The sequence below is a fragment of the Podarcis vaucheri genome (assembly GCF_965113315.1).
Source record: "Podarcis vaucheri genome assembly, chromosome: 3".
Lineage (NCBI taxonomy): Eukaryota > Metazoa > Chordata > Lepidosauria > Squamata > Lacertidae > Podarcis > Podarcis vaucheri.
In genome coordinates this window covers 95,669,884-95,692,427 of record NC_138761.1, presented here as the reverse complement: position 1 = coordinate 95,692,427, position 22,544 = coordinate 95,669,884, and the positions used below count along the sequence as shown (strand labels likewise).

At 44.1% G+C, this 22,544-nt stretch overlaps 1 protein-coding gene and 1 long non-coding RNA gene across 4 annotated transcripts; one reads left to right on the top strand and one right to left on the bottom strand.

The window, feature by feature from the left end:
- The first annotated feature begins 341 nt into the window (after nucleotides 1-341).
- LOC309529940 lies at nucleotides 342-3,439 on the top strand. 3 transcript variants are annotated; one of them, XR_014218531.1, is made up of 3 exons: nucleotides 342-604; nucleotides 1,085-1,197; nucleotides 1,621-3,439. It is a non-coding gene; the product is annotated as an uncharacterized lncRNA (long non-coding RNA). The 3 variants fall into 3 exon arrangements; XR_014218530.1 differs by lacking the exon at nucleotides 1,085-1,197; XR_014218532.1 differs by lacking the exon at nucleotides 342-604 and having other exon boundaries at nucleotides 611-1,197.
- A 10,280-nt stretch (nucleotides 3,440-13,719) lies between these two features.
- On the bottom strand, nucleotides 13,720-20,997 carry E2F6 (E2F transcription factor 6). The gene is made up of 7 exons (XM_082216997.1): nucleotides 20,826-20,997; nucleotides 19,440-19,521; nucleotides 18,253-18,469; nucleotides 16,283-16,441; nucleotides 16,037-16,151; nucleotides 15,150-15,297; nucleotides 13,720-14,606 (listed from the first exon to the last, which is right to left on the bottom strand). Exons 1-7 carry the CDS (start codon nucleotides 20,901-20,903, stop codon nucleotides 14,575-14,577), a joined length of 831 nt encoding a protein of 276 aa, XP_082073123.1. The 5' UTR covers nucleotides 20,904-20,997; the 3' UTR covers nucleotides 13,720-14,574.
- Between the last annotated feature and the right edge of the window lie 1,547 nt (nucleotides 20,998-22,544).

The window sequence follows — 22,544 nt, the reverse complement described above, 5'->3', positions numbered from 1 at the left end:
AACTATGGACTTTTTACCTCAGGCGGGGAAATGGGGTGGGGGTGGGGGGTCGGTTGGCGGCGAGGGAGGGAGGGAGGGGGCGGGAGAAATCTGAGGGGCTGCTGACGCGCATCTTGCCCCCGCCGCGCAAAGCGGGCTGGGGATGCGCGCCCGGCTGAGGCGCAGGCATGGGTGGGGGGGGGGAGGAAGCAGCAAACGTGCCCTCAGGCGATCCGAAATAGCAGGGTGACTCCCTTGCCTGCCTGCCTGCCTGACTCAATCAACTCAGCAAAACCACCTCCGCTCCCCAACTCACTGCCCGGTGTGGGAGCGAAAGGACATAGACACGCGCAACGGCGGCGGCGGCACGCAAGACCATATAAAGCTCCCGAGGGCGAGGAGGGAGGGGGCAGAAATTGAATCCGCCGGCCGCTCTCGCGCCCGCCAACGGTTTGCCCGGCTTTGCCCAACGGCCAAGAGAAATTTCTCCAGCTGCCGGGTGAAAGCGAGGCGGCTCTCCTCAGGCGAGGCTGGTCGTGAGAGGCTGTGTCGTGAGAGGGCGGCAAGCGGCTATTCGGTTCCGTTCCTAGAAGGTGGTTCTGGTGGGGTTTTTCTGCATCAGCAGGTGCCAAAATAACTTGGGGGTCAGACTAGGCACCTTGGTTTGAGGGGGGGGGGAAGGAGGGTCACCAAGCCTCAGATTGCGGGGTGAGGCCTAGGACTACTGTCTTAAATCCAATAAATAATAATAATAAATACAATTTATAATTTCAATACTTCTGCTTAGAGGTTTTATGACAACCGGGAGGTACTTAAATTTATTAAATAAATACAGTGGTGGGCAGATAAGAAGTCGTAAATAAATCAAGCTACCTCTGGTGATCGCAAGCGTTAGATCTCAAAGACAGGTGCTGGCGGGTTTGGATCTGCTGGGTTCAAAGCCCTGCATCTCTCTCAAGGGGCCTCATCACATAGTAAAAAAAGGAAATAATGAATGTCCCCACCCAATTTCTACACTGGCCAGTACAAGCAATTAGAGCTTGGGATGCAGTGGTAAATCCACAATGCCACTCCACTGTGGCCCCTCATTAGGGTTGCCTTTTAGGACTCGGCTCTGGTATTGGAAGGAAAATTCCACTCAGCTCTGGCACAGATTCAGACTTGCCCATGGGAAAGCTCAACAAATGGGGTCTTAAAAGAATTCCCAGTTGCATTAAGGTAGGTTCAATAATAATAATAATGATGATGATGATGATGTGTAGGAACTGTAGGACTAAATTGGCAAAGGGTACTAAGAGATAGCTTACTAATTCCTAAATCTCTAATAGGTTGCATTGGTTTCCCATTGAGCACCCAGACCCACTAATTACTATTCCACCACCCATGTAGCACCAAAATGATATTGCTGTTTAAGCACAAGTTTCTTCCATTATTTCATTTATTAATATTTTTATTATAGCAGATTCCGTGGGCAAGCTTACCTCTAGTGAACACAACTTCTAAAGTTACTTTATATACATAGGCTGAAATGTTCTGATATAATCCTGAGCACACTTACTTTCAAGTAAGTCCCTGTGAAGTTAATAAACTCACTGTGAAGTATTTGTGTTTATTAGGTTATTCTTCTACTTTCTCCTGCAGCTATCACAGCATCTCCAGAATCCCAACTCTGCTCAAAGTCTCACATCCACCCTCTCAGCACATCTAGTTGCCTCAAGTGCCCGAAGAAGAGGTGGGGGGTGGGGGCAATGAAGAACAGGACAAGAACTCAGAATATCTTTGATATCTCTGGATCATCCCTATACCTGGTGTGCATGTATTTGCATTACTAAGTTAAAAGCTTACCCAGTTCTTCCAGAGCTTGTAATTCTGCAGAGCAGCAAGGCATCTCTGGATAGAACATGTAGCATTCTTCTTTATTTCCTGTGGAAACAAAAAAAAAAGTCTTCAGAGATATGCTTTCATCTACTTACCTTTGCCCTGGAATTTATTTATCAATCCCTGTATCTGTCACACACAATGAAAAAGACAGCTATGAGTATATAGATAGACTCTCTGATATTTCTAATAACTGAGTCTTGGGACCAACTGGCTTGCTCCGTTGATGGGAAGCCTATCTTTTACCATATGCTGCTGAAAGCGGCTGGGGAGCACGGGCCGCCAACCAGCTGGGAGGTGAACGTGCAGCTCCCCCTGCCACCACCAAGACTGGGAAGGTTTCGGCATCCCCTTTATCATCTTCACTGTCATCAAAAACACTGTGTCACTACTCAGCTCAGGTACAACTGGAAACTGGTGCTGCAGCTTAGGAAAATGGAAAAACAGTTATTTTAGATCAAAATTCTTTTTTTCCACTTCCACAAAACCAATTTGCACAGTATATGCTTGGCAGTGGCTGGGGGAGCTGCACGCTCGCCTCCCAGCTAGTTGGCCCGCTCTTCAGCCGCTTTCAGCAGTATATGGTACTCCTGCGGCTCCTGCGGACTTTTCTACGAGGAGGGAGAAGGGACTGACTTGCTGCCTCAGTCCCTTCTCCCACCTGGGGAAAAGCCCGCAATAGCCACGCGGAGCTTGTGTGCGGCTCTTGGGGGCTTTTCCTGCTTGCCTCCCCGTTTCGCTCCATAAGATGCACACACATTTCCCCTTACTTTTTAGGAGGGAAAAGGTGCGCCTTATGGAGCGAAAAATATGGTAATTAATTCTAGTTAGTTTAGGTTTAGGGTTTTAGTTACCGGTATATCAAAATGATTATAGAGAGCTGCACACAAGGCCAACCAGCTAGGAGATGGGTGCGGAGCTCCCTAGCCTCCAAACTGGTTGGCAGCCCGCACTCCCCAGCCGCTTTCAGCAGCATATGGTAAAAGGTCGCGATTATAAGCCTCACTTTAACTTTTCAGGGTCTGAAACTGGAAAACAGTGCAGCTTATATTTGGAGGTACTTCGTTTTATTTATCACTTACCTCCAAGAGGGCTATCAGCATAGAAAAAATAAAGATAAAGAAGACGACAATCATTTTTATAACGTTGATACTGGTACCCTCAAGCACCAGTAGTCAACTGCCGGTTGTCATCTGTTGAGCAAGCTTCAAATCATAAGAGAACAGAGAGAAGAAAGGTGATTGGCTGAGTAGATGATGATGCCATAGGTGGGTTCCATTGAGTCATTGTATATTCATATCTCAACATCTGCTTCTTCAGAAATTGTAGTTTGAAAAAGAGTCATTGTTGCCAACTGACCATATCTTTCAAAAAGGACCAGCCTGTGGAGATGTACCAGTGAAATACGTTATTTGCATGGATTTAAACATGATCATGTACTCATTACTGGAGATCAAACTACTGTTAAGAGTTATAACTACAAGGCCCTAGTTCATAATATGGCAACCCTAGGAACGGTTCTTTGTAACTACATACCACATTGTGAATTTTGGCCCTAATAAAGTTTTTAAGTTACAATTTCTCTACTGTGGTGACTGCCTCCTATTTTTGGTTTTGGTTTCTATGCCTCAAACACATGCATGAAATACAGAAATGCAAAAAAGAAGCTTTTTCCAAGCATCAGGTGGATGAAGAATCAAGTATCTGTTGAATTTCTTGGGGTTGTTTTTTCTCCCCTTCTTTCCTGAAACATTCCAATACAGTGCCACAAGGGGAGATTTTAAACCTCATGTTATGTGTTCCTTCAATTTGTAATCCTCATCTCCAGAATACAATAAATGGAGGCTCAAACAATCTCATTCTCTCCACCTTTGCACAGCAGAATCCACTTCTGACTTTGAATGACGTATGTACAATGTTAGAGTTAATTGTTTTTTGTTTCATTCCACCCTGTGTACTGAGTAGAAAACTTGCCAAAATGGTTTGAGGCATATGTACATCCGTGTGTACATACTCGGATCTCATGTCATTGTGTGGAGATTCTCACATAATTTGTCATGCAGTCGACTGCTACATGCAATAATCTTCCGTTTTAAGATAATTAAATATTAAAAGGTATTGACATGAAGGGCAGACATTAAATAGTTGATTTCTTTACATAGTTGTTGCTGGCCACAAAGAATATCCCCAGTGCCTTTTTATGTTCTCACAGCAGTGAATCATTTCTCCCCTATGTTTCAGGGTTCCTGGCCCATAATTTGAACCCCTGGGCATTAATCTTCTTTTCAAGCAATCATGCAATCTAGTTGTGCTTTGTAGCAATCACAGTAACTTCACAGTTTGTAATGTGACCCTGGAGAGGTCATTTCAGTACTGCTAACACACGGTTTGAGTTCATCCCTGGAGGTGCCTTCCATTGTCTCTCAAGACAGACAGATGCCAACAGCATTCGTTGTCACTTAGTAGTAGAATCATAGAACTGCAGAGATAGAAGGGACCGCGAGGGTCATCTAAGTCCATCCCCTTGCAATGCAGGAATCTTTTGCCCAACACGAGGCTCTAACCCACAACCCTGAGTTTACTACCTCTCCTAGTATTGTATGAGTTTAGCTTGGCAGTTGATTTTATTGTTTACTTTTTTAAATTACTTATTTAAAGCATTTATACCCTGGTCTTCAGTTAGAAAAGTTCCCACAGCAACTCACAAACCCATAAAAATAACATAGTCCCTATCTTCAGGTTTACAATCAAAAAGACATGCAAGAAAATAAGAATGGGGAAGGAAAAGGAAAACAATAAAACTTAGGCACAACATTCTAATTTATAAAGAATTTATAAAGACCACCTTGGATGGAAATGGGCTGATCACTTTTTTTTTTTTTAAACACATCCACAAATAGGCCTTAGCAGCCTCTGAGAAAAAAATCGTGGTGTCATAGCTCCTGGAACTGCTGTAATACAGCCAGTTGTTGTTGCACTTACAGGGCATGTCTGAGACCTAGGCAGAATCTGCCACTTTGTTGTGGCAGGTAGGCTAATGTGGCCCAAATTGATACCATCACACCCAAAGCAAATGGGGTTCATCCTCACAAGGCAGTTGGTAATAATTGTCTCCAGAAGAGGGGCCTATCCCAAATGTTGAAAGTAGCCGTGAGGGGAGATGGCAGTTTCTCACTGCCTGCTTCCTTAATACGTCTTTCTTGTTACACAGATAGTTACGCAAGGAAGATGTTGTAAGCAATAGTTACTGTTTCTGGATGTAAATTGTAAGCAGTTATTGGCATACTGCATTATTAGTTGAATGCCAGGGAATAGGATGAAATCATGTCTTATATATAAACTTGAAAAGATCTGGATTGAAGCCCACTTTTGGAACGATGCAGTCTCAGTTTAACTGGCTTGGTGCAGGGATACAGAATGACTGCCCTGGGCCTTGGAAGTACACAAGGGCAGGATGCAAAAACAGTAGCTGACAAGTTTTGCATTAACTCGGATAGTTTGGGGAGCCTGGCAAATACACAGTAATGTGTTTGCTTTGTGAATGGAGTCTGGTCTAGCACAATGACAGATTAATTAATTTGCCACTTTTCTAATGAGTCAAACTGCAGAACTGAGAAGCAGATGGAAATTTAATTAGTAGGCCTCACAATGATTCTGATCAAAAGATTCATGCAATTGTCCCTAATTTACATGTTCTTTGCAGGGAATCAGTTACCACCTGATTTGCTCAAGGTCACACAGGACAGCCAGTAGACTATAATTCTGTTCCAGATAAACATTTAAAAAACAAACCTTGGCAGTAAAGCTAGAAAAAGCAATCAAACTAGTACCCAAGCCAAATAATTTGCCTTGAAAGCTGCCAACATTAAGCTGCGTCCATCACACTTGCAGGGACAAAAATATCCCCAGGCCAGAGTGTTAAGAATGCTTTCCTGCTATCCCTGAAGGGCTCTTTTCCTAAGTTTTTGGGTGTATCTGCACACCAACTTCTTCATGCCTCTGGTGCTAAAGCATATCTAAAAGAAAAGTTGCCCCAAGCAGGTACAGAACCTTGTATCCATTTCTGCAAGCACTACACCATCAGGGCATTCTTAGCAGCAGAGCCCATTGCACCTAATTTCCTAAACCACTGAGTTACTGGCCTAATCACCAGAAGACTTGAGTAGCGGCTTGGCAGACCCTGTATAAATGTTACTTCAGGCTTGCTTGGTGTGTCAGTCTGAGCAACTTGATGCTAAGGCTCCTTGTGAATTGCTTCATTTTGTTGTTTTCTCTGGAACTCAACCTTCAGCCTAGCTCTTTACTGTGGCTCCTGGAACCCTGATCCCCTTGCTCAGTCCGAGCCACCAAAAGCCAAGAGGAGAACTCTGCGGAAGCATAAGAACATCAAACACATAGTTGTGTCTATTCCGTGATTCCTCAGAAATACATATAAGCTGCAGGCATGCTACTGACTTTCAGTGAAAAAGAACAGTACAGCAGAGCACTTGCAGTTGCAGATATATTTTGGGAAATATGTGGGCACACGCTGAAAGTTCAGAAGCAGTCAGTTGTCGGCATCCGTTTGTCTCGAGAGACAATGGAGTGCGCCTCCAAGGGTGAAATCAAACCAGTATGTTAGCAGCACCAAAGTGACCTCCCCAGGCCTGGGTAGTGTGCATGGAGGTCCTGGTCTGCCCAGACAACAGCCATCCTCCCAGCCTTGTTGATGTGGTCCAAAAGAAAGAATGCGCGGCAACAGTTTGGCTGCAGGAGTTGCTGGAAGGAGGCATAAATGGCGCCATCCAACTGTCTTAGGCACTCCACTTGGGATTTGTGTAGGGTTTGCTCCTGAGCCTTTTCTTCTTCTGCAGATATCCTGTAAGGCAGCAGAGGTTTAGCATCAGTTTCCCTTCTCTAGATGGGCTACCTTCCCAGGCTGATGAGCCCCAGCTGCCCCTCACATCCCTCTACAGCTCATGCACAAACCGCCTTATTGACTCTTGGACCCACTATTGGTCTCGTCCACTCATTGTGGCTACCCTCACCTGGTTGATCTGGCCAGTTGAAGATGTTCCCAGGGTGCCGCATGCTGACAGATTCTAGGAGCCAAAGATGAGAGCCAAGTGCTGGGTAGGGACCAAAGGTGGACAAACTACCCCAAAGAAGAACAATGTTAAACTATATATACAGAAACTATACAGTGGTACCTCGGGTTACAAATGCTTTGGGTTACAAACTCCGCTAACCCGGAAGTAGTACCTTGGGTTACAAGGTTTGTTTTTCAGATGTTTATCTGGAATGGAATTATAGTCTACTGGGTGCAGGGGGGGGCGGCCGCACCAGGCGCAACTTCTGGGGGGGCGTTCGCACTCACAGCTCTCTGCCCCCTGCTAAAATCCACGGGTTAGGGGGCGCAAATTACTTGCCTTGCCCCGGGTGCTGACAACCCACGCTACACCACTGACTGGCTGTCCTGTGTGACCTTGAGCAAATCAGGTGGTAACTTATTCCCTGCAAAGAACATGTAAATTAGGGACAATTGCATGGATCTTTTGATCAGAACCATTGTTTGCCCCAGGATGAGAACAGAAATCGTGTGCCGGCAACACGGCGGCAGTGGGAGGCCCCATGAGCGAAAGCGCACCTCAGGTTAAAAACGGTTTCGGGTTTTGAATGGACCTCCAGAATGAATTAAGTTCATAACCTGAACAATGAGTTATGGGGCTGCAGTAGGAGGGAGATCATTTGGCCCCTGGTCATTTGGGTGGCATCTTTGTCAGTTCTAGAGTATCCCTTTTGAGGTGCATCAAACAGAACAAGAGATACAGTATTCCAAGCACCAAAGATTTGTGTAAAGGGATTATTACAATGTCAGCATTTTTTATTTTAAATCCCTTTCCTGGTTATCGCTGGCGTGAAATTTGCCTTATACACAGCCACACACTGTGTTGTTGATGTTTTCATGGAGCTATCCACCACGACGCCAAGATTTATTTATTTACAGCATTTTTACCCAGTTCTTTAGCCAAAAAACTTGCATAGCAGCTTGCAAAAGGTCACTAATAGGACAGTTGCTGTCCTCAGCCTTTTCCTGAACAATTACTGCCAGCGCAAATCCCATCAGCATATCTATATGTGGTAGGATTTATTGCCCCCCTCTCATTTTACACTTAATAGTATTAGGCATGTTCATATCCATTGACTTGGTTTGGAGAAATACTTTAGGGGCGCCTCACAATCCTATTTTGTTTTTTATACCCCTGCATAATGTGGGCTTATCTGTAGCTTTGGCTTACCCATCTTTCCAGGCCATTTGTGAACAAGTTAAAAAGCATAGGCCCGGTACCTTCCCACAGAATAGATACCTGCTGCTTACATCCCTCCATTGTGAGAGCTGTCTCTGTATTCCTCCCTTCAGCTTCCTGTTTTTTAACCAGTTGCCAATCCATACGAATGCCTCTTCTCTTATCACATGACTGCTAAATTTACACGGGAGCCTTGGGTGAGGAATTTTGTCAAAAGCCTTTCAAAAGGCCAAGTACACAATGTGCTGGATCACCCTTATCCACTTGCTTGTCATATATATATATATATGGATTCTACTATGCTCTCTCTGTGTGTGTGTGTGTGTGGTTGGCTGAAAACTGCACTGTTAATTTTGCAGATGAATACAAAAATCCCATCTTAGCTCACATCACTCCAGCTTGATTTATACTTTTGAGAGAATCAACTACTCATTGCTGCTGTAGAGACAGCAGAGGCAACAAAACAAAAAGCAAAACACATACTTTCAGCCGAGCTATAGGCAAGCAGTTTGTGTTGTCATTTGTTGATTTCTAAGCAACTACATTTCCAGAAAGTTTGATATATTTAGAATTCAGAGAACATTTGGACATCTCTGTGTTGCCTTCCAGCTGCATTCTTACAATCTGAGACACCATAGCTGAAATCTTAAACCAAAACTGTGTTGTAAAATGTAACCTACAAACAGGAGGTTGAATTTTAGGCACTTAAATCTTTCATTCACACCAAATGACCCTTTTGAAGGCTTAAACTTTTTATTGTCTCCCTGACTGCCCCCAGCTATTACAAACAGAGGAAATGGTAGTTATATAGCTGCCCCGTCTCAGTAGCATTTTCTTGAACATGCACTTGAATTGCAGTCCACACATCATCAGCCTGCCAAATGTTCAGAGGACTGCTGCTAAAATTTATTCACTGTGGTTGTCCTTAGCTAAAACAAAATCTCTTTCCATAGAGAGGATATTCACATATATTATACAGTGCAACGAAAACTTTAGCATAAATATTATACAACCTAAGAATTGCAGTACAAAATTGTTGTTGTTTAGTCGTTTAGTCGTGTCCGACTCTTCGTGACCCCATGGACCAGAGCACGCCAGGTACTCCTGTCTTCCACTGCCTCCCGCAGTTTGGTCAGTACAAAATACAGAGGCCCAAAATACAGTACAGTATCTTGCTTGCATTATAGATTTGTATGAAATTAATTTTTAAAGTGTGGCTTAGATATAGAACTAAGCAGTTTCATTGAGCAAATGAAGAGAGAAAGGAAGGGAGAAAGTTATATGCATCTTAATTTGGTCCTAGTCCAAGCACACAGCTCATTGCATCATAAACTTATTCTTGGAATGTACCAATTCAGACTACAGACTACAGATACAGGACAAGGGAACTTCTCTACAGTGAGAAAGTAGCCTGTTAGGGAGAGGATTTCCAGCCTATCAGTCTCCTTACTGATCGTCTAGTTTCTATGCACAACAAGTTTTTAAATGATCAGGGCAGCCATTCATGAGATTCCCCCACCTGCTGTCTGAATTGGTATAGCCCAGACACAGTTTATGACAAACTATCTAAGCATGACATTGGTCATCGTGACTGACAAATCCCTCACATTTCAGCAGGACTTAGGCACATCCCATCTTTGTGCCCAGGGTATTTAGGAATTATTGTTTTGCCGATCCGAGTACTTGTGACAAAAAACTCACAGAAAACATGTGACAGAGATGCTCAATATGCGAAGAAATTCCTAATATCTCAATTCTCATGATAAAGGACAATCTAGAAAGATACACACCAACACTGGTTTGGTTGCAGTTTGCTCTCTAAATAAAGATTAAAGATGCTTCCATTCACCTTTTTTGGGGACGGGGAGTTGCTGCTGCGGTCTAGTTCTTTTACCCCAAATGTTAGGTTGAGGTGGTTCTACCCAGTTATTTTAGATGGCTGTGACTTCAAATATAAACAATGTCTGATCTGCATGAGTAATGGAGTTCCAGAGCTCTTTGGAACTAAAGCCGTAGCAAATGCTTGTTGATATATTTCTCCTTGTCATTCAAGTCAGCTGATGTTGTGGAAGGGCTGAATCAGTGCCTGGGTTTGGTAATAGACCTGAAGCACTGCCGGAATCATCATAATGCATAGAAAGGGAGAGTCTGATTTCTCTCAAAAGCACAAGACTGCCACCTGGAGTAAGAAAGCAGTTTGTTACATGACAACTGTGATTTTGTACAATGATTTATATAGCAGAGTCAGTCAATGAGCCACATTGGCTGCCAAGGCAAGTTTTGCACTCTTCAAAAAGACATGGCCACAACAGGACTGAGTTTCTCACAGGGCGACATTCCAGGATTTGGGAGTAACTGCAGTAAAGGCCCTTGCAGCTGATGTCCCTTTCAACTTTGAAGTTCTACAGTTCTACAATTCTACCGCTGTGAAGTAACAGGGCCTGGGCAGCTGACTGAAACTGCTGTAAGGACTAAACTAGAAAGCTGTGTCTCTTAAAGTGTGTGAGTATCAGACCAGGAATGGATTTAAAAGGTAAGTACCAGTACAGTGGTACCTCGGGTTACAGAGGCTTCAGGTTACAGAGGCTTCAGGTTACAGACTCCGCTAACCCAGAAACAGTACCTCGGGTTAAGAACTTTGCTTCAGGATGAGAACAGAAATTGCGTGGCGGCAGCGAGAGGCCCCATTAGCTAAAGTGGTACCTCAGGTTAAGAACAGTTTCAGGTTAAGAACGGACCTCCAGAACGAATTAAGTTCTTAACCCGAGGTACGACTGTACCTTGAATTCAACCCAATATAATATGCAAGTCTCCAGAACAACAGCAGTAGATGAGAGACTAATATTTATGTCCAAACTTCCTCAGGAAATACAGTAAGAAATCCTCACTTTAAACACACAAGATATTACAGCACCATATTTTCCATACATTTCCTAGGTGGAAGCCCTTCTAGCTTCTGATGAAATTCCGACCAAATACATGCATATATGTCTATGTTGTATGTCTCTAGTGAACTTCTCCTTAGGCTGTTTTACTCGAGTCGCTCCACAAACATGATATAAAACACAATGTTGTGGGATCTAGAGAGTCTTATCACCTCAACAATATGAAGAAGTTTGGCTTCTGTTCCTCCATCGTTTTTCATTTTGAAGGCTTATCACTCATAACAATTGGTAATGTACAATTAAAATGTTTTATGTTGTACTGTGAAGGTTTATTGTATACTTTAAATCGGCTGACTGAATTCAGCCAGGAAGCAAACTAGCAACTAATACATTTCTTCAAAAACAGACTGCAATATATAACTGAGCACCCAAAATCGGCCAGGAGGTGAGAGCAGCTCCACGTACAGCACATTCCAGCAACAAATTGGGTACAAGGTATGGATAAGCATGACAAGGTTTCTGTTCTGAGCCTCCACAAGAACTGCTTTTGGCAAGGTCCCCTGGCTACTGCCACCACCTGCTTAGGCTTGCATAGATTCAATTTCTGGTTGTTTAACTGGCATCACATATGGTGGATCAACGAAACACCTAACACAGTTTCTCTTCTTCAGCCACAATTTAACTTCAAGCCGTATGAACTGTAATAGGAACAGGGTGGAGGGATGGAACCGAGAAATTTAAGCTACCAAAACCTCTATTGCAAGCAGAACCAAGGCCCTGTGGGATGTCATGATAGCAAAATCTGGGAACGACTAGAGGAGGTGCCAAGGTAATTTCTCTTAGATCTTCTTGTCCCTTGTTCTCAGATGAACTCCTGAGTGTTAAGTCCAGGATTCTCCCAAACGGAAACACGGGCTGTGGAAGTCCTGTTCTACATACAACCAACCTATGAAAATGCAGCCCCAGGAAACTTGATTGCTCCAGTTTGTCTGCATAGGAGAGCTGAGTAAGGAGGGAGAATTCCAACCATTACTTCTGGAGGAGGAGGAGGAGGAGGAGGAGGAGGAGGAGGAGGAGGAGGAGGAAGAGTTTGGATTTGATATCCTGCTTTATCACTACCCAAAGGAGTCTCAAAGCGGCTAACATTCTTCTTTCCCTTCCTCCCCCACAACAAACACTCTATCATGGCATAGTCCATAATCTGTACTTCCATTAACCTTATTTATGGAAGGAATTACTGGGCTACAACCCAGAGAATTTTTATTACTAGTTATGAAACTATAAGGTAGTGCAGTCCATGTGTTCTTTGGCCCTGCTTGTTGACTTTTCTTGGAACTAGAACGATCAGGACCAATGCCACCAGCAGTGACAATGGAGCCACCTCAGAATCTAACAGAGCCGAAGCTAGCTCAGACTTGCCTCCCATTTTGGCACGTGTGCTGATGGCAGGCACTTCCACTCGCCCACACATTTGACGGACTGATGGGAGAGCGCCACGTCAGTGAATGGATATGCCTCCACGCAACCCAAACCCTCTTTTCCAGCCCAGGGCAAACTGGGATTAGACTGCTCAGTTACCCAATTTGTAGTACTCCTACATTTCTGAAATTTGAGACAAGATAAAATATGTTAATTATGCACCAAGTTAGAAAAACAAAACACTGTTTTAAAGCAATTATGTTTTGATACTGCATGCAAAAGGAGAAACCGCAATCCCATGTACACTTAACTCCCTTGAATGCAGTGAATCTTGCTTCCAAGTAGCTAGACCGGTGACTGGGAATGGCCACCAGGACCATAGAACACCGGTCCTAAAGGATCTTCACTGGCTCCCAGTGCTGTCCTTTAAAGCCCTAAACGGCTTCAGCCCAATATACCTGAAGAAGGGTTTCCACCCCCATCGCTCAGCCTGGACACTGAGGTCCACCTCCAAGGGTCTTCTGATGGTTCCCTCACTGCGAGAAGTGAAGTTACAGGGAACCAGGCAGAGGGCCTTCTTGGCAGTGGTGCCCTCCCTGTGGAACGCCCTCCCTTCAGATGTCAAGGAGATAAAGAATGACACAACTTTCAGAAGACATCAGAACGCAGCCCTGTGTCGGGAGGTTTTTAATGCTTGATGTTTTTATTATGTTTTTAGATATGCTGTAAGCCACCCAGAGTTGCTAGGGAAACCCAGCCAGAAAGGCGGGGTACAAATAATAAAATTATTATTATTATTATTATTATTATTAGTAGTAGTAGTAGTAGTAGTAGTAGTAAACATGTATAACACTTTGCTTCATTTATGAAAAGAAACATCCCTGTTGTAATGTATGTTTTAGTTTAGGAGAGGGCAGATTTCAAGTGTATAGGATCCATGTTATTTTTCCTAGAAACTCAAGATCCATGAGCTGCTGCCAAGTGCAGAATAGTGGTGGATGCTTTGAATTTGGGAATGAAGATGGTGCTTTCAAGTAAAACCATTCCAGGTCTCTCCTTTTCCCCTCCCCATTTCCTTCATTTCTGCAGCCTAATTAGGCAGGACTGGGGGAAGAGTCACCCAAAACTCATCTGATAGACCTCAATCTACCTTCCGACTGCTCCTGCAATTTATAGTTCACAAACTATAAATTCATACATGAAAGGTTTGAAACAACTGTAAATCAATGGAGCTTCAAAGTGAAACAAAAATGACAAATACTTTGTATGTGTAGTATTTATCAGTTAGTGTTTATTTGAATTTTACTGTACAGAGGCAGCCCAAATTTCCACTGATAACCATTTAAACAAGATATACATATATACACATGAACCAAGCAATTTCAGCTTATTGAGGACTTCAAGCCAGTTTCATACAGAGTTCAAGGCATATCACATGAACAACATCCATGAAATGAAAATAAAAATCACCTTATTTTCTGTAGTCTTGTTCTTGTGTGAAACATTTCCTTTTCCAAATCTTTACAGTGGAATAATGGTTTAACAATTCCACTGGGCAATAGTGCAGCTTCAGAACTAAAGTGCATTTCTTCCAAAATGGTCCCTTACTGAGCATGTTTTGTTCCAGGGTCAGTTCTGAAGAGCTAATATTTTTTTTATTAAGCAGTTAATTACAACTTCATGTTCATTGCCACTTCCATGTATGAAGATGAAAGAGAGGCCCTTTAATGACACATTAAATAGTTTAGGGTGGCTATAATATGCGGCACACAAGACCTGTATAAAATGACAACCCTAATCCAAGTTTTCAGATTTTTAATTTAAGGATTTTTTTTAGCATGACAGCACAGTATAACTTCGTCATTTAGTTGTGAACACATTATTCCAGAGCAAAACCAACATGAAAAGGGGAAGGCAAGATGTGACTTTACCCTCAACCTCTGTGCCAAAGGAAAGGTTAGGGGGGAAATATTAGCTCAAGGCAGAGAGTCCGCAAATCCAGTGCCTGCTCTTGTTCTCTTAACTGCAGTTGAGACAGAAATTTGTGGTGCTTGCACTGGCCCTCCATGAAGCACATCCAGGGAAGTCCATGAAGTGGAAGTTCAGTAATCAAATGCCTCAGTAGTCTAGCAGTTCTTCGTATCTCTGATATTGCTCACTGTAGAGGTGACCACAAAAGACAAACCATTTGAAGAAAAGGAATAGCAAACCACATTCAGGTAATCTGCTGAACATATTTTGGTACGGGGGTAAAATCCCAAAACAACTTGTGCTTTAAATCACATTGAAACCAGTGGGGTGTACTTGAGCAGTAAAAACTCACGAACGTAACAGATATTAATGTAACCTAAGCGTTTCACAATGTTTAAGACTAAAACTTTAGATCAGGGGTGGCTCTTTCTAACCCAGCTTCTGTCTGCCCACTGAGGTTTTTTCCTAGTCAATACTGAGCTTCTATTTTATTCCCAGATGTTGAACTGTCACCTATCCTGAACTCCTTAATCATTTTATTAATTATACTGAAATAATTAAAAAAAAACCATTAAGATTCCTTATCACACATCTGAGATTAGGTGTGTCTGTAGATTAGCAGACAACATGCATTATGCCGATACAGGTTTTAACCAAGTTTCCAAGGAGCAGGAAACTTGTAATTGCTGCATGTCATTTTTATAAGCATCCATTCCATTACCATATTTACCTCCATAATCATCCATTGCCTGTCTTCTTTCACACGAAATGTTATCCATATTTTTCAAAACATCAGCATTTGGATCGTCCAATGGCACTTCACATAAATAAACATCAATGGGTCCCTTTGTGCTTTTGATGCGTACTTCTATGCAGTCCTGCAAGACAACAACATTGGCTGAGAGCAGGGTTGGACCCATGCTGCAGTAAACATTCCCATAAAAGGTAAAGGTAAAGGGACCCCTGACCATTAGGTCTAGTCGTGGCTGACTCTGGGGTTGCGGCGCTCATCTCGCTTTATTAGCCGAGGGTGCCGGCATACAAAGCTGCTTCTGGCGAACCAGAGCAGCGCACGGAAATGGCGTTTACCTTCCCGCTGGAGCGGTACCTATTGATCTAATTGAACTTGACGTGCTTTCGAATTGCTAGGTTGGCAGGAGCAGGGACCGAGAGACGGGAGCTCACCCCGTCGTGGGGATTCGAACTGCCGACCTTCTGATCGGCAAGTCCTAGGCTCTGTGGTTTAACCCACAGCGCCACCCGTGTCCCTCCCATAAAAGGTAGAGATGTTGTAAAACTCAAGGCCTTGACATATTTGGAAAAGAAAAAAAATTAAGGTCCTGGACAGTAAATTGTTTTTTCACACAAAAAGTTTGAGAAGGGTCCCAAATCCCATTTGCTATAGATGCTGCTCATCTATAAACTTACTTTACTTCTGAGGCTGGCAGGTTGGTGGGCGGGGTGGGAGAGGAACATGATACCACTCAGGGAGGAGATCTGGTTCAAGTGCCTGCCCCCTACCTTAAGTTTAACCTTAAAACATGTGTAGCTAGGTCTGTTACAACTGCCATCCAACCCCACCCCGGTGATTTATAAAACATACCAGGATGCACTTACTTGTTTAGGAGCTGGTACCTCCATTTTGGTTTCTTCTGGAGCCTTGATTGCAATAACAATCTGTTCTTGAAAAGTCTGAATGCTACGGATATCTTGGTAGGTTACATAAGCTAGTGTACGTGATTGTCAAGGAATTTCAATAGCAGTAGAATGTATGTTTTCATATGAAGTACTAGCACTATTTTAATTGCAGTTGCTCAACGCCAGCAAGTCAAAACTCTTACAAATGCTTCAGAAAAAGGATATCTTGCCTTTTCTTTGTCATCTGTTAAATCATACAATTGATGAGCACTGTCCTTGATTAATTCATCTAATGCTTCCTCCATTTCTGTTAAGTCATAAAGTTCATCTCTTAACTTTTGATGCTCTGGTGTCCTGATAGTAATATGCTTAATATCTGATCCACTAAAATAGAATATGAAGTTTTTTAGAGTTTCACACACCCGCTAAAGAAAGAAGCAGCATTGCATTACATACCAATATCTAGAGGAGCTTTTGGTAAGAACATGGTCAACTCTTGGAAGTGAATATTTATCAATTGGCAGCTACATGTTTCATAAAAGGAAGCCAAGCCCTAGAGAATACTTACTAATAGCCTAGTTCTCTGCAGAGTTTGGCACACCTAAGCTCATGAACATCTGGAAAAGGATCAGACTATGTATTTGTGTGTTATATGCTATATTTGTATATTACCGTATTTGTCGCACCATAGGACGCACTTTTTCCCTCCTAAAAAGCAAGGGAAAATGTGTGTGCGTCCTATGGAACGAGTGCAGGGGGGAGGCAGGCGGGAAAAGCCCCCAAGAGCCGCACACAAGCTCCGTGAGCTCTTGCGGGCTTTTCAACAGGAGGGAGAAGGGACTGACTGGCGGCATCAGTCCCTTCTCCCACCTCCCAGAAAAGCCAGGAGAAGCCGCGATCTCTTTAAAGGGATTGCGCGGCTTCTGCGGGCTTTTGCGAGAGGTGAGGGAATCCCCCCACCTCCCAGGAAAGCCAGGAGAAGCCGTGCAGCCCTTTTAAAGGGCGCGCGGCTTCTGCCGGTTTTGCGGGAGGTGGGGGAATCCCCCCGCCTCCCAGGAAAGCCAGGAGAAGCCGTGCAGCCCTTTTAAAGGGCGTGCGGCTTCTGCCGGTTTTGCGGGAGGTGGGGGAATTCCCTCACCTCTCACAAAAGCCAGGAGAAGCCGCGATCCCTTTAAAGGGGTTGCACGGCTTCTGCGGGCTTTTGCGGGAGGTGAGGGAATCCCCCCACCTCCCAGGAAAGCCAGGAGAAGCCGCGATCTCTTTAAAGGGTTTGCACGGCTTCTGCGGGCTTTTGGGAGAGGTGAGGGAATCGCCCCACCTCCCAGTAAAGCCCTGTGCAGCCCCTCCACCAAGGAGAGGCTGCACAGGGCTAAAGGGGAAGCCAAAACAGTGAGCGGAATCCATCCCGCTCGCTGCCTTGGCTTCCTCCATAGCTGTGCGCAACCCCTCTGCCAAGGAGAGGCTGCACGGGGCTATGGATTATTTAGCCCCACGCAGCCTCTCCCGGGAGGGAGAGGCTGCATGGGGCTAGGGGAAACCAAAACAGCGAGCGGGATCCATCCCGCTCGCTGCGTTGGCTTGATCCATAGCAGCACGCAACCCCTCCGGCAGGGAGAGGTTGTGTGCAGCCTGTACGCTGCTCTTTGGGGCTGCGGGGGGGGGAGATTTTTTTTCTTGAATTCCCCCCCTAAAAACTGGGTGCGCCCTATGGTCCGGTGCGCCCTATGGTGCGAAAAATACGGTATATACAGAATCTACCTTTGTTTAATATATGAGTTTCATAAGGTTGCATAATTAAGGCTACAATCAAATACCCATGTATAAACAAGTGCCATTTTACTCAATTAAGATTATTTATATCATTTCTGAATTGCTTCTCATAAAACATCCCAAAGTGATTCAACTATAAAAACAGAAACAATGAAACATTTATGAAAACAAACAATTTGAAATCCAATACATAATCAGACTTGGATAAAAATCTTTACTTGGGCTTATTGGGAAAGGAAGGTCTTTGATAGGCACCAAAAAGATAATAGTGATACCACTTGTCTGATATGCAACAGGAAGGAGTTCAGAAGGGTAGGCATTGCTCTAGTACATGTCCAATCCATAAAAAGTACAGAGTAATGCTGCACTTAATTAGCACAAGATCTCAGTTCTTGTTTTAAAGCCATAATGGAAAATCAACTTACACCCACTGGATAAGGTTTTTGGACCTTTTCTGGATAAGATGTATTCCATCCAGCACATTTGTGATATCATACACTCTTCGCTTCCGCACTCCTAGTGTCCGAGAAACCTCATTTAAATCAAGAACCCCTTCTGGTGAGACTTTGACAAGGTCCATGAATCTCCTGGTCAAATGAACCAATGATCCATCATAGCGGGGCTTTCTGCTGTTTATAGACTCTGTACAGGGTTAAACAGTAGTTTGTTAGCCTATGACAACATGGTGATCAACATGGTGATGAATTAAACCATCCTGCCTGAGATCAGTCACTTCAACAATGAAGCAAGTTGGAATTTGGTTGCCTTCAGATTGCCAGATCTTTACAGGAGGGGCCTAATTGTTATAAAACAGAAAATTAAATGGATACTGTATTTCATTCATTTATTTAATAAAATTTCTATACCACTTGTTTGTAAAAAAAACAACCCTCAAAGCAGTTATAAACATTCACAATTATCAGCCAGTATACATTTGGCTTTTATGCACAGCCATAAATTTGCTCAGGCCCTTTTCGCTATGCCAATTCATATGTAATGGGGAACCATTCTTTCCTATCACATGAATGAGCCTGAATGAGCCCTGGGTTAATTTGCTCCCCATATCCTGCGTGGTTACAAAGATAACACGTCTACTGTTAAACAAACAATATTTCCCTGTGTTTGCCAAACCTGAGGAACGGTGGATTATTAAACAAAACCCAGTAACAACCTGGTTTGGACGCAATTATAATCAATGAATTGCTTTTGCCTGGCATGGCCCATGACTGGTGGGCACTGGTGGTGGTGTTCCATTCTGTGTTTTTCAGAGTAGTGGGTTTTCCTTTTCCCATTCAGTGATGACAGAATATGGTCATCATTGAGTATGGTGGTTGCCTTTACGCCAGTCCCTTATCCCACAGTATAGCTCATTCAGTTAAAAATGAATAGGCAAATTTTTACAACAATACCTAACTGTGCCATTTGTATAAACTTATCATTACTTTCACATGGACTAAACTTTAGAATAGAAAGTTGCAGGGCAGCAGTTTCCTACTCAAGATTCTCCGAATTTTAATCACAAACATACTTAGATGTAGATTGCAGTATATCAAATGAGTTTCTGTTGTAAGAAATTCCATCAGGTGTTAATGGGAAAAATGAAAGAACTTACTTTTAACTTTCACAAAGGGTGTTTCTTTGCGATCAAAAGACACGAAGTGTACATCATCTTCATTTTCAACTTTAATGTGTGCCTATAAGAAATATGTAGGTAATTAAATATTATTTCTTCTTAGGGACATGACCAGTTCACATAATAAACGAACTTTCATCATAGGTATTTGGTGTCAGCTATACAACCACGTTATATGCTGCTGAAAATACAGTCTCCAAAGTGTACTGAAAGAAGCTTCAAGGTTTCTCAGTATATTACAAGTAATGATGGTCAATACTTCCTTAAACACACTTACTTGTTCAGCCATTACCCACCTTCTTTGTAATTCACAGGTGAAGGGGAATGTTGCTGTATTGTTTTTGTTTGTCACTATGTTATGCATTTATGAGTTTTTATATTGTAAGCTCTTTTTTGGGTTTTTAAAATTGGGCTGTTGTTTTTGTTTTGATTTTATGTATTTGATATTTTATGTGAACTGCCCTAAGACCTTCAGGTATAGGGAGGTATAGAAAGAAAGAAAGATCGCCCTGTGATCCTCGGATGAACGGCAGAACAGAAATTCAGTAAATATTATTATTATTACTTTATTCATTAAATATAAAAAACACAATTTGCATAGGGATATGAGAAATGGCGCAATGGGCAAATGCTTCATTCAGCACCATCTCACGAAACACTATTTTTATATATTTTACATATTTATTAACTTTGCGTTCCACCCTTCACCCAAGGACCACACGGCTACAAAAACGTGTGGACACGAATGACCCACGAAACAAGCAACCGAAGCAAAAAACGTGCACGCCGCAACACAGAAAAATGCGCGAGACACCCAACATTATCTTGAAAAATCACAAAAGGAAAAAAAGAGGACCGAAAAAGGTTCGGCTTAGTAATGGCACGGCTGGGGTTCAAGATGCAGCCACAGACCAAGTAGTAAACGCAGCAGCAGCAGCAGCAGCATGGTTTTAACTTGAGGGAAGAAGACACGTGCATGCGTGTTTGTGTGAATGTGAGCGAGGGAAACACGCCCACCATTCTACTCCATGAAAGGTCCTAAACCTATTCCTTTTTCCTTTCTTTCTCTCGAACTTGTTCTTTCACACGATCCCATCCCGTCCCCTTCCCCACAAAAACAGCGACCCCAGGCCCCTCCGCAGCACAGGCCAACCCCGCCCGCTCCCCGACCTGGAGTCCCAACGTCAGCCCCGAGCTGAGGTGAGGGGACGGCGACGAGGATTACCCGCCGGGGCTCCTCCGGCCTCAGGACCCCCCTTCTCTCGCCTCCCCCCGCCGCAAGGACCCGAGAGCCCCGTTTCCCGAGCCGGGTCTGGAGAAAGCGGCGCACGAAGCCGCCCGCCCCGCTCCCCCGCCTTCACTCACTTGCAGCAGGTCCATGGAGAGCTGCGGGAGCAGCACCGACGGCTGCTCGGGGCTGTGCCCCACAGCGGGAGCGGCCATCTTGGGCGCCCTCTCTCCCCAGAGGCGGAGTCTCCGGCGGGGCCTGAGGGGCGGAGGGAGAAACCGCCGGGCGGCCTTGCGGTGAGGAAAGCGGAAGGGCCGGCCTTTCCCCGGCGCCTCTGCCGAACAGGCCCGCCCTCACAGCCGCCGCGCCTCCCGACCGCCTCACGGGGGCCGCTCCCTGGGAAAGGCGACCCCCCCCCCGAAAACCCATAAAAGAGCCGCCCTTGTGGGGTTGCGCCGCCGCATTAAAGCCCACAATGGCCTTTTCCTTTCCCCGGTGCCTCACGAACTGTTATCCTTATATCCACCCCCCACCCCCGGTCGTAAGAGGATACATTGAAAGGGATGGCAAGAATTGGCCCACTTAATAGGACAAGGGGAGTACCAGAGAAGAGGTTCGCCGCCAAAATGCAGGGAGCGGCGCTTGCTTGTGTGTCCCCCCCCCCCCGGTCTGGAGGTGCAGGACTCGAACCCATGGCTTCAAGTGACGAGAAAGGAGGTTTCCGAATAAACGTTCAGGGGGAAGTTTCTGAGGTGGAATCTACACAACACACACAAAGTCATTTTTAAAAAAGCATTTTTCAATTAAAAAAAAATACTGTACATTGAATTTCCCATAAGGCTCACCATCGCCCTCTGGTGTATATAGCACTTAAAACACGCTAAAAATGGCTGTATAGCTGACAGTTAAGAGTTGTTCAACATCGGAACTAGGTGGTGGACTCTGCTTCCTTGGAAGTTTTAAAAAGCAGAGATTGGATGGTCATCTTTCAGGGTGTTTCCTGCATTACAAGGGGGCTGGCCTGATGACCCTTGGAGATCCCTTCCAACTCTACAGTTTCTACGATTCCATATACCGCTTGATTGTGAAAACAAACAAACCCTCCAAGCACTCCCCATCATGTACCCCATGCACCTCATGGCATATTTTAGAAACGCCGCTTATAACCACCAATGGCACGTGAATGTTGATTTTCCAACTGTGGATTATTTTCCATGTCGTTCGCCCTCTTCACCCAAGTGCTACTTTTGACATTAAAGCAGTATAACAGCCTCTGTATGGTATTGGTGCCAGCAGAGGGGGGTGGGGGGGGGTGGGGGCACTTCCCCAACAGATTCTGTTCCTATAAATTAGGATTCTCTGATACCCACCTGCCCATCTAGACAGCAGTATGAAGCCTTTGTCACTTCAGGCAAATAAAGTAGTTCTTCACGCAGCACACAATTGCTAAGGAATATGTACCCACAAGATGTAATGGCAGCTGGCTTGAAAAGAGGATCAGGAAAATTCATGACAGATAGGACTTCCAATGACAACTAGTGTCAGAAGTAGTATTCCTCTGAATAGCCAGTGCTGGAAATCAAAAGCGGGAAGCGAACCTGAGAGCAGGATGCTGAGATAGCTGTTCCTTTAGTCCGATTTGGTATGACTTTTGGTGGAATTTAAAAACACTACAACGGTTGGAGATTTTGCAAAACTCTTTTGCACGAAAGATACTGGGTCTCCCCAAGGGCTCGGTTGCTGCACAGTTAAGAACAGAACTGGGCCTCCCCTCCATTGTTGCGAGAGCCCACATTAGAATTATTAGTTTTTATTGTAAATTAATCAATGCCCCAGGTTCCCTACTAGCCAGGCAA

What these genes read in the sequence shown, in the direction of transcription:
- E2F6 (XM_082216997.1), bottom strand. Translation starts at nt 20,903, where the DNA reads ATGGCCGCTCCCGCTGTGGGGCACAGCCCCGAGCAGCCGTCGGTGCTG. An exon ending in AAAAACCTTATCCAGTGGGT is followed by an intron (nt 16,442 to 18,252) that starts GTAAGTTGATTT and finishes ATTCTATTTTAG; the next exon opens with TGGATCAGATATTAAGCATA. An exon ending in GATGACAAAGAAAAGGCAAG is followed by an intron (nt 16,152 to 16,282) that starts ATATCCTTTTTC and finishes ACAATCACGTAC; the next exon opens with ACTAGCTTATGTAACCTACC.